Consider the following 12,094-nt stretch of genomic DNA (forward strand, 5'->3'; position numbering starts at 1 on the left):
GATTACTACAATTACCTAATGGTCTTGGTGCTTCAGTCCTTGCCATTCTACCCTCTCTCTAATCACAACATAAAACTAGATTGAATCTGCCATGCCTCAACTCAAAACTCTTCATTAGACTCAAGGAAAAAACCCAATACTTACAATGGCCTCGGAAGAGTTTGTAACATGTTCCACCTACCTTCTACTCCCAAACCACAACACACTTCTTCCTATCCTTCTTCACTCCAACCCCAAGCATCCTTTCCACTCCTCAAAGAAGCTATACAGGTATAGCTTTTGCAGGTGTTATTCCTTCTATCATGCTCTCAATCCAGGACATGGTTTGTTCCCTCATCTTTTTAAAGTGTTGTGCTCAAGTATCACCTTTTCAATGAGATCTTCCCAACTGCCTTACTGAAAGCTGCACAGCTAGCTCCTCATTCCCTGTAAGAGTGCTTCTATTCCCATTTCCTGATATTCTTCACCACAGTACTTGTTGAAAACAAACATAATATGCACGTATTTTTGCGTTTTCTCTCTCCCTACCCCTTGAAGTTAAAACTCTGTGAGACCAGGAACTTTTGTTTTCTTCAGTATTCTATTCACAGTGCATAAAGTCATGCTTGAACATTCAGTAAATATTTGCTGACTTGATCTGAATTTCATCATAACTGTTTTCATGGAATTTTACAATTTCTGTTCTTTTTGGGCATTCTTGTCATTTCCTTTGGCACTTTAGGGGGTTTTATCCCACACGTTCCCTCAATAATTTAGAGGAAATTCATTCTATTTCTATTCCACTAACGGTAATTTTCAATTTTAAAAGAAATTTGAAACTACTAAGTTCCAATGTATAAGCTGAAACATTTAGTCTTTAATCCTTGGCCACATTCCAATTTTTGATTACATATTTTAGATCAAAATTAACTTTCTAGTAATTTTAAGTGACTTTTTTTGAAATTTTATAAAAACATTATTTAGCTTTTAGTCTATGTTTAAGTGGTTTCATTGTTCACTGACAACATCTTATGTAATAACTTCTTCAGGCTGGGCACGTGGCTCAAGTCTATAATCCCAGCACTTTGGGAAGCCGAGGTGGGCAGATCATGAGGTCAGGAGACAGAGACCATCTAACACAGTGAAACCCCATCTCTACTAAAAATACAAAAAAATTAGTAGGGCACGATGGCACACAACTGTAGTCCCAGCTACTGGAGAGGCTGAGGCAGGAGAATCGCTTGAACCTGGGAGCTGGAGGTTGCAGTGAGCCAAGATCGCACCACTGCACGCCTGGGCGACAGAGCAAGACTCCATCTCATTTAAAAAAAAAAAAAAAAAAAATTCTTTCTCCATTTCTTAAGTTCTTCATTTTAATGTTTTGGAATAATATGTATTAGTGAAATATCTTCTAAGCCCATGCATGTCTGAGAATAAATGCTGTCCGAACACTCACCTTAGGATTCTACTTGAAATGAATGTAATTGGTTACAGTAAATCACAACCTTTTTCCCATCCAACTTTCAAGAATATGTTGTTTTACTATCTAAGGCTAGACCATTTCTTTGTATAAACTGTTTTCTGCCTAGATCACTATAAGGCGCCCCATCATAACCACGGAATTTAAAATCCTCAGTATTTAAGTGATGTCTGTTGAGTCTGATACTCTGGTCGAGCAACGGATCAAAAATTACGCTGACACAGGTTTTTGCCTGAGAGAGCGCAGCTGGGGGGCTTACACAGCTTGGACACTGCTCAAAAGGGAGTGTGACCATGCAGCCCCAACAAGCCAGAGAAGCTCCTCATTTATTTAGTACAGATTTAATAACAAAGGTCTTGAGTAAACACCGTTACTGGGTAATTAACATTGCCGGACCCCCCCCCCCCATCCCAGTAGAACTGTCCGCGCAGGAAATAGGTAAACAAAGTTATTTAGATAAATTCCTTTGCACTCCCTTGTAACTTGCTCTTTGCCCTAGCCCCAAGATGAGACAATTTAGCCACCTTCAGACACAACCCTCTCCTGAGGCTCTTGCAAAACCTTCCGGCCTTCCAAGAAGGTTTGCATCTTTCTCTATAATTTTTCCCGCCATCCTGACCAATCTCCTACATCTCCTCCTTTTCTGTTTTTTTTTTTGCATCAGGTTTTGTTGATTGAAGAGTACAGATGTGTGCAGCAGTAGGTTTGTCAGGTGCAGCAGTTATAAGTCATGTTCCAGTTTTGCATCCTAGAATTAGTAAATAACATAAGACAAACATGAGTATAATCAGTAACATTCTTTTCCAATCAAAGAGTGACCCCAAGGAGTGGCGGTCAATCCAAGAGAGATGTTCTTGCGTAGTTTGTTGGGGATGTAGATCTGGCGTTTAGGTATTCTAGAATTTCAGTTTTAAGTTGTTTTATGTCTGCTGTAAAACTATCATGTAAGATTCCCCAGAGGTGTTGTTTCATTTCATCCCAACTATGTATTGATTGATTCCAAGGTAGAGAGGTGACACAGATATGCTTATGCTCCCCGTCACAATTTAATTGCTGGTGGAATGCCAGTGCCTCTTGTCGTTCCCCTACATATTCCAAGGCAGCCTCAAGAGCTTGCAAACGTGCAAGAATCTTTTGATCTATACCTTGCTGTAAGAGGAAGGAGTTCATTAGACACATTTCTGGCCAAGTTATCTACAAAAGTAGCTGTTTGCACTGATTCACTAATAGATGCTACAGCCACACTAGCAGTTGCTAGGATGACTATGGCTGAGACTATAAAGGCTATAAGAGTAACTATGAATCTTTTGTATCTGACCTGGGACAGGGCACATTCTAAGGTGGCAAGAGCAGAGGAACCTTGCCAATTGTGTATCAAACTGACTGGTAGTAATGCTTCAGATTATCTCCTTAAAACCATGACACCAATAATATTTAAATCAGATATACTGTAATTAGGATGCATGAGGCAAACCAAGCCTGTCCTTGGACTTGGGTAACAAACGCGGAGTTTTGGGGTGTCATGGAAATATGGGTTCCCATAAGGAAAACATATGGATGGGTAGTACAAACTAGGTATTGGACTGTGTGATTATAAATAAAGGTCATAGTATAATTGTTATGGGAATTATATTATGTCCCATGCCAGGTGTTAAGAAGGTGCTAAGATGTTCCAGGCGCCATAAAGTATACTGGGGTGGCATGGACTCTACTTGGGGTCTGGGATATCCCATTGGCTGAAACCATAGGGGAATGGGATGTGGCTATGAAACTGTTATTGATGCCATGATATACGTGGACATCATTATGACTGCCCTGCAAATGACCATGGAGGCTCTAGTCTAAGATGTTATAATTGCCTATCAGTGAAGGCTATTAGTGGAGGCTATGGGCTTGTCCCTGGTGACAGACCCCCCCAACCAAAGTGGAATCCATTACTTTCCCAGCTTGGTTCTTTAGCACAGGGATGAATGTTGGAGAAAGTGGCATTGTTTGCACTGCCCAGTTTGAGGCTATCAGCGACCAAGAATGTTAAGGCATTTCCTTTTATAACTTATACACAGTGGGAGGACAGCAGAGTGATATATTGTGTTACCTGGCACCTTAGTCCAATGTGTTATTAACGAGGGATCCCACTGAGGTTAAGTCAATCCCTCCTAGCCAAGCAGTTATACTATTAGAGGCTGGGAAGGGGGTGTGTGCCCAGGTAAAGGGTGAAAGAAAGGCGGATCTAAGAGATGGGCCCAAAAGAGTATAGCAGGTACAGGCTGCAGAAAAAGCAAGAGTATAAAAAGGATAAATACCCTATGTGAGTTGTATTGTACAATAGAGGGCATAGCAAGGAAGAAATTATCTGGAGTGAATGGTTTCTGCATCTGGAGCAGGATTTGCTCAGCCTCGTAAGCTGCCTTCTTCAGCATCCCCCAGGTAAGGTCCAGATCTTGTGTCTTCGAAGGAAGTTGCATCATCTGGGGCTGTAGATCCTGCAGGTTCATTTTCTTTATCTCTGGTACTGGGCTGGGTCCCAACCACGCCATGGTATGGTTTGATGTGTCATGCTGGAATCTAAAGAGGACCTGAGGGGGTATGACCACAAGCATATGCTCTTCCCCATGTTAGCAGATCATTTAGACCACACCATGCATTGCTATTTCCATCCTTCCATAAAACTGTGGGTTTTACATCTTGAGAGGTTTTAGTAAAGTGTTTTTCTACAGCTGATTGAAATTTATCATCTAAAAATTAAGGGTAAATAAGCCTTGTCCTATTAGTGTTGCAGGGTCCTTACTCATACTCCCCCTTTTTTGTTTTCTGAGCATATTTTTAAGGGTACAATGGGCATGTTTTACTATGGCCTATCCTTGGGGTTATATGGGATGCCTATGGAATGTTGGACGTTCCATGTGTGACAAAATTGTTGAAATTGTGAGCTAGCGTAAGGTGGACCATAAGTTTTAATTTTTGTGGGCTGCCCTATATAAGCAAAAGTTAAAAGAAGATGTTTAATAACATTATCGGGTAGACTCTCCAGGCAGCACATGTGTGCTAATTAGATGAGGCCTGGTATCAACAGATACATGTGCATGTCTTAGTTTTCAAATTCAGGGACGTGTGTAACAACTGTTTGCCATAACCGATTAGGTTCTAGTCCTCTAGGGTTAAAATCTGTAGGAGGAGACATGCTGTGAGTTGGCAATCTGGGCACTGTAGGATAATCTGGCTAGTCATTGGGTTAAGCTGAAATTGTGTAAGTTTCTCCACTTTTGGTGAAAAAAGTTGATGCCACTGGGTGGCTTGGTCAAGCAGTGATGTCATAACTTGTAGATCTGCTTGATCGTTGCCATAAGCCAGTGGGCCAGGCAGTGACCTGTGGGCTCGAATATGTGAGATAAAAACAGGGTATGTACGTTGATCCAGCAATTGCTGAAGTCAAAGAAAAAAGGCACACAGTGTGGGCTCGAGAGTTGAGGACTGTCTCAAGGTTCTGCAATAAATAGAGTAAGCAGAGTCACTAACAACATTGATGTGCTGAGCAGAAGTTTCTAAGGCCAATATTACAGCTCCAGCCTCAGCTCTCTGAGTGCTAGTAAAGCCAGATTGCGTGAGGAAATTATGCGGCTTCTACCCGACAGCCACTTTTGCATTCTTATCAGAGCCATCAGTAAACAGCGTTAAAGTGAGTGTTAGGTATGGGGGAGCGAACTACTTTTGTAGGCATAGTAAGAGGAGTACAAGATAAAAACCAAAGCAGTTTGTCAACAGGAAGTATATGTTCTAAATGGCCTGCATAACTAGAGTGCTATCTGAAGGCCTAGAGATAAGGGCAATATTGCTTTGAATTGCTTTTTACTCAAAGGAATTCTTATGACATCAGGGTCATAACCTAGCAACTGACTGCATCATCTGCAGCCCATATAGATAACTTTACTAACTAGCTGGATATAGGGAGATAGTGTTTTAGTCCTGGTATGTGAGCAAAAAACCCATTCTAGGAGGTGCAGTCCTGGGACCATTTGTCCTATTAATCCTGTTGGGGAATGATTAATAGGAAATATCCCAGGTCTATGTGATCTAGTTGCCTTTAAGACATAGCTAGCTCTATTTCCTCAATTTTCCTTTTTGCTGCAGGGGTTAAATACCTGGGAGAATCCAGGGCAGCACTGCCTTTTAAGACCGAAAACAGGTTTTGCAACTTATCAACAGTTATGCCCAAGGTGGGTCAAAGCCAGTTAATATCACTCAGTAATTTTTGATAATCATTTAAGGTATGTAAGTTGCTAGCATTTAATTTAACCCTTTGAGGCCTTACTGATTGAGAAGTTAGTATGTATTTAAGATGCTTCTAAAGAGAGGACATTTGTACTTTTTTAGGTGCTATGATTAAACCTCCTGTGTATTCCTTTGGACAGAGGCACAGAAACTTAAAAGTACTGGCTCCATTGGGGCTGCCAATAAAATATCATTCATAAAATGAATGATCTTGCAATAAGGAAATTATTTTTTACTGGGGAGCAAAGCCTGATTTTATATGATACTGACACATGGTAGGACTGTTTGGCATTCTTTGAGGAAGCACTTTCCAATGAAATTGGCAAGCTGGCCTTGTATTAATAGCTGGTATTGTAAACACAAATTTTTCACTGGCCTGTTTTGTAAGGGGAATAGTATACAAGTAGTCTTAAGTCATTAACAATGATAGGGCAATTCTGAGGAATCGCCACAGAGGAAGGGAGCCCCTGCTGAAGAGGCCCCATTGGCTCCAAATTAGCATTAAAAGCCCGTAAGTCATGCAAAAGTCTCCATTTGGCAGACTTTTTGGGAATGATGAAAATGGGCAAATTCCAAGGGCTATTTGATGGTTCTATATGGCCGGCTTTTAATTGCTCCTCAACTAATTCATGGGCTTGCTGTAATTTCTGCCTAAATAAGATTTTGAGAGAGGCACATCAGGGGTAGGTGAGGAATAATAGTGGCCATTATTAGAAAGAGGTCATAAGGAAGTTGTCTTGCTATGGCCTCAACTAATCCTTTCATAAATGGGTTAGCAGCTCCGTTCTCTCTAATGCTTTTTCTTATCTCTTTATAAGCCTCAAAAAAAAATGGATTCATGTGCGGACTGCCTGGACAATCTTGCATTACCAGGCAGGCCAAGAGCTCCCCTTCTAATGCCGCTTGCCTAAGACAGGGTCCTATAGCTGTAGCATATTCCTTGTTCTTTTTTTCCAATTTACTGGGGGAGGGGGCTGAGGGAAAAGGAGGTGGGAAGGTAGGTAATAGTTCTTCCTCCCTTCCCTTTTCAGGGTCTTCTGTGTATAGCAGGGCCAACACAGCCTTAACTAAGGCCCATAACATTAGAGATGTTACTAGGATCTGTTGCCCTTGTGCATGATGTTGCTTAAGATTTCTCCCCACTTGTTCCCAGAGCTCTAAGTCTAGCGTGCCTTTTGCCGGGAACCATGGGTTATGGAAAACAACAGTTTGCATTAGATCCCTTAATTGAATCTGCGAAACTGAGGCTCACTAGCTTTAAGCAGATGTTTCAATATTTTTATATATCGTTTCTGTTGTGTTGATAACTGTTGTCCCATGATGAAATCCTAGCCTGAAAAATTCCCTAGAACTTGGAAATCCTGAGTGAGCACCAATGACTTACCGACTGCGCAGTCTCTTCACGTTCATTTTTGAGGGTTCCGCCATTATCCATGATCCCTTGTAGTGTCCTCACATGGGGGCAGCAACTGTCAAGTCTGACCGGCAGACTCTGGTCGAGCGACGGATGAAAAATTATGCTGATACAGGTTTTTGCCTGAGAGGGCGCAGCTGGGGGCTTACGCAGCTTTGGCACCTCCTAAGGAGGAGTGCAGCCATGCAGCCCCAGTAAGCCAGAGAGGCTTGGCATTTATTTAGTACAGATTTAATGACACAGGTCTTGAGTAAACACCATTAGTGAGTAATTAACATTGCTGACCCCCCAAGTAGAGAGCAGTTCCGCACACAGATGATCAAAGGTCGGGTCTGAGAGGGGGAGACAGGTAAACAAACTTATTTAGATAAATTCCTTTGCACTCCCTTGTACCTTGCTCTTTGCCCTGGCCCCAGTGTAAGAGGATTTAGCTGCCTTCAGCCACAACCCTCTCATAAGGCTTTTGCAAAACTTCCTGGCCTTCCAAGAAGGTTTGCATCTTTCTCTATAATTTTTCCCACCACCCTAACAAATCTCCTACAATGTCCTCTTTCTGGAATTTCACTTATGTACAGACTACATCTCCTAAATGTATCTATGTCTTTCCTCTGATCATTTTTCAGTCTTAATTTCAACACCAAGTGTAGGATCACATGTCTCTTGCTCACCACTGCATCTTCTGTAGATATTACAATGCCTGACGCAACAGATACGTAACAGATGCTGAACTACTAAGAAATAGTTGCAGAATTAAAACGAAAATCTCTCATCCGAATTCTGATTGCATATTTTCGGTTTTAGCTCCTTATTAATTAGATTTTCCATAATGTTCAAATGTTCACTAACTCCCATTATTACTTTTCAAATCCATGCAATCTTCTTAGTTGACTACTTTAGTATTTTGGTTTTCTTTTTGAGACAATCTCACTCTGTCGCCCAGGCTAGAGTACAGATGTGCAATCTCAGCTCACTGTAGCCTCTCCCTCCCAGGTTCAAGCGATTCTCCTGTCTCAGCCTCCCTAGTAGCTGGGATTACGGGAACATGCCGCCACACCTGGCTAATTTTTTGTATTCTTACTGGAGACGGGGTTTCACCATGTTGGCCAGGATGGTCTCTCTCTCCTGCCTTCATGATATGACCGCCTAGGCCTCACAAAGTGCTGGGATTACAAGTGAGCCATGGCACCCAGTCCCTCTAGTTTTAATTGTCAAGTGTTCATGAAACTTGCTGAAAACAATGAACTGAAATTTAAAAAAATTTTTATTTTCTTTTTGCGCAGGGTTGAGCTGCAGCAGTATTTCAGAGCTGAAAAGGTTTTATTAGAAATATGAGCCTACATTTTTCCGGATCAAGGGCTCCTCACCACCCCCAACCCCTTTGAGACAGGGTCTCACTCCATCACCCACACAACCTCCACCTACCGGGCTCAAGCGATCCTCCCACCTCACCCTATCCAGAGGATGGGACTACAGGTGTGTGGTACCATGCTTGGCCAATTTTTAAATTTTTTGTAGAGACAAGATCTCACTATATTGCTCGGGCTAGTCTCAAACTCCTGGGCTCAAGCAATTATCCTGCCTCGGTCTCCTGAAGTGCTGGGATTACAGGTCTGAGCCACAACGCTGGGCTCCTGATGCTTTAAAGAATGAGTACGTGGCCCTTTCTCTGGGAAAAAAGAAGGTTTGTTTTCCTCAGATTACTGGTAATCATGGGGCAAAGAGTAGCTCATAAAGACTTAAAAATCACTGCTAAGGATTGATGTCTACAGGAGATTACTATTAAAGACCAGTTACCTAGTTTCTGACAAGTCATACAAATTGATGTTAACGTAGGAATATAGGATATTTTTTACCTTTTCTGTAAAATTTAATGATTCTAAGAAGCAGTAAAATAAAAGAGAATGTTATATTAAACACAGCTAGAGTCAGAGGCAGTCCTAACATTAAATATCAAATGTTGGGAAGGTTAAGTTTTTTCTAGGTTTTGCCATGCCAAAATCAAGATCTGGACCAAGAGAACAGTAGCACAGCTCTTCTTTTTCCTAATTTGTTCTTTCGGCTCATTTCTGGCTTGCTTTGGTAGAAACAGCTGAAGTGGTAACAGGCCAAAAAGACTGTCCCTTCCTGCCTCAGACACTTATTTACAAACAAACAAACAAACAATTGCCCACATACTGCCAATATGAAGAAGGCACAACTCAAGTTCTGTTGGGAGTTCCCTCCACTCAATCCCTAAGCAACTTGCTCTATCACAACAGAGGAGTTAGGAGTTAGACTTCTTGTTCCAGCATCATCCAAACCAATTCAGCTGAAGAAAATTAATGTTTGACAGGGAAATGGCATTTTTTTTCTAGCTTCTAGTGCTAATATTTTCTTTGCCCTATTCATTACTATGACTATCATGAGAGTTAATATACCTGGGCTCTCGGACTTACATTGTTACCTTACCAAGTTCATCAAAAAGTTGGCCAAGAGAATTTTCTAAGCTGTTTGAAACATTCTATTTCCTTAAATGTATCCTTACCTATGTTCCTTATCCTAACTATATATCCTTAACTATATTAACTGTTTCAAATGAAAGAAAACTGGCCAGCTTAACAATTCTGGAAATTTAATGATCAGCTAGGTCTTTATGGACAGTCACTAGCGTAAGCCAATATTCCTTTCTGTTTTCAAGGTTACTAATCTGCCCCAAACCATTACCATTATCACAACACGCTGAGCAAATTGATTAGATGAGTCTTCTAATTGGACTTCAGTGCTCTTCTCCACTTTAGTAATCTGCTAGGCTTTCTTTGCCTTCAGAATCATTTGCCTAATTCATTCTCCAGACCATTTCCAAATGAATCTTCCTAATCCATCCATTTTATTATCCAGTTCAAAAACCTTGAACAACATATGCCTTTCTTCAGGATAAAGTTTTAGTTATTAAATTATGCATTTAATACTTGCTTCTCCTTAACTGCCTCTGCAACTAGATGGCCATGTGTCTGGTAGTTTGCTGGTAAATCAAATGCAAGCAAATGCTGCCGAGTAACTCATTCTTTCCAGAAAAGAAAACCGAAACTCATTTTGCTCTTCATTTTTATTCCTTTCTTTCTGTCTCAGAGATAGAAAAGATGTCAGAAGGCACAGAAACCATCTTACAACTGAGGATGAAAGATACATTCTAAAGATAGTAGTGCTGGAAGACAAGGCAGGGTTCCTGAATATATTACGGAGCTACTGCACCAGCACTGGACCACCTATATGAAGATTTCTATTATGAGATAAATATACCTCTTATTTAACAATCAATTGGTGAGGTTTTGTTAGTTGAAACTGAAACTCTAAATGATAAAATTTAATCATTTAAATTTTAAATTAGGTAATAACTAAGGCCACACGATTTAATTCCTTATCCAAGCCAGGACAATGGGTATAAATGGGTGGCATGTAGCAGGTATAAACCAGGATGACAAGTTACGCTAGTAGTAACTATCTAGAAAACATATGAAATAAAACATAAAGATCCTCTCTAATAGCTATATGTAAAAATAAATAAAAGAATAAATTTAATCCCCACAAAATGTTCAAGAACTTTATGAAAAAAAAAAAAAAAAAAAAAAAAAAACTTGCTAAAGGCCATAAAATGAAATCTAAATAGACCAACCATGTTCTTTCTTTGTTTAAGACAAAGTCTGGCTCTGCTGCCCAGGCTGGAGTGCCATGGTATGATCTTGGCTCACTGCAACCTTTCCACCTCCTGGGCAAGCAATCCTCCTGCCTTAGCCTCCTCCTGAGTAGCCTGGACTACATGCACACACCACTGCACCTGGCTAATTTTTGTGTTTTTTTGTAGAGACAGGGTTTCACCCATATCGCCCCAGGCTGGTCTCAAACTCCTGAGCTCAAGCAATCTGCCTGCCTCAGCCTCTCAAAATCCTAGGATAATAGGTATGAGCTACCAGTCAACAAACTATGTTTTTTTGATTGACAAATTCAACATATCATTAAATTCCAGTACGGTTTTTTTTTTTTTTTTTTTTTTTTTTTTTTTTAAGAGAACTTAAACTGATTCTAAAACTAATGTGCAGGAATAAATACTCAAGATTAAACGAAATTAATTTAAATAAAGAGGAAAAACATTAACGAGAAAGAACAATGAAAAAGAACTCTACAATAAAGATAGGGAAATATTATGAAGTTATAATTGTTATAACTGAAACCACATAGTATTGCCACAACAGAAGAGTATGAAACACATCTATGTATGCAGAATTTATACACATAAAACAAGCATTTCAAACCAACAAGGAAGGATAAACGAGGCACAAATAGTGTTGAGGCTAAGTGGTTCCCATTTTGGAAATAATACTGACTCCAATCATACATTATGCTGCAAATAATAGAATAAGGAATAAAATCTTTCAAGCACTAGCACAGGGCATTTCTTCTTAAAAAGACAAAAGAAAAAAAGCAGGCCAGGAACAGTGACTCAGGCCTGTAATCTCAACTTTGGGAGGCCGAGGCAAGAGGATCACCTGAACCCAGGAGTTTGAGAACAGCTTGGGCAACACAGTGAGACCTCTTATCTACGAAAAAAACAAAACAAACAAACAAAAAAAACCCAAAAAATTAGCTATGCGTGGTAGCTTGACCTGTATTCCCAAGTACTCTGGAGGCTAAAGCGGGAGGATTAGTTGAGCCTGGGAGGCGGTGGTGGCGATGAGCCAAAATTGTGCTACTGCACTCCAGCCTGGGTGACAGAGTGAGACCCTCAAAAAGAAAAGACGGGCACATGTCCTCGGGACCTCCTGAGGCTATGTCACAGGCAAAAAAAATAAGAAAAAAAGAAAAACACAGAAGCCATAGAATACCAATACATTTGAGTACATAAAAATTTCAAACTTGAAATATGTATACATAACAAAAACAAGAGAAAATACTTCTTACATATACTGCAAAATTAG

At 40.4% G+C, this 12,094-nt stretch overlaps 1 protein-coding gene across 10 annotated transcripts in view; it reads right to left on the minus strand.

Moving 5' to 3' along the window:
* Nucleotides 1-12,094, minus strand: part of ZNF638 (zinc finger protein 638) — a 153,491-nt gene that overhangs the window by 42,961 nt on the left and 98,436 nt on the right. For 5 of the 10 annotated variants that reach the window (XM_032291782.1, XM_032291781.1, XM_032291780.1 and 2 more), the window contains exon 9: nt 3,763-4,035. The exons of the other annotated variants lie outside the window; for them this stretch is intronic. In XM_032291782.1, the coding sequence (XP_032147673.1) occupies nt 3,763-4,035 (273 nt within the window). The remainder of the gene's footprint in view (nt 1-3,762; nt 4,036-12,094) is intronic. 10 annotated transcript variants of the gene reach the window in all.

Source organism: Sapajus apella, unplaced genomic scaffold (genome assembly GCF_009761245.1).
Source record: "Sapajus apella isolate SASKATOON/1434 unplaced genomic scaffold, GSC_monkey_1.0 scaffold26, whole genome shotgun sequence".
NCBI lineage: Eukaryota > Metazoa > Chordata > Mammalia > Primates > Cebidae > Sapajus > Sapajus apella.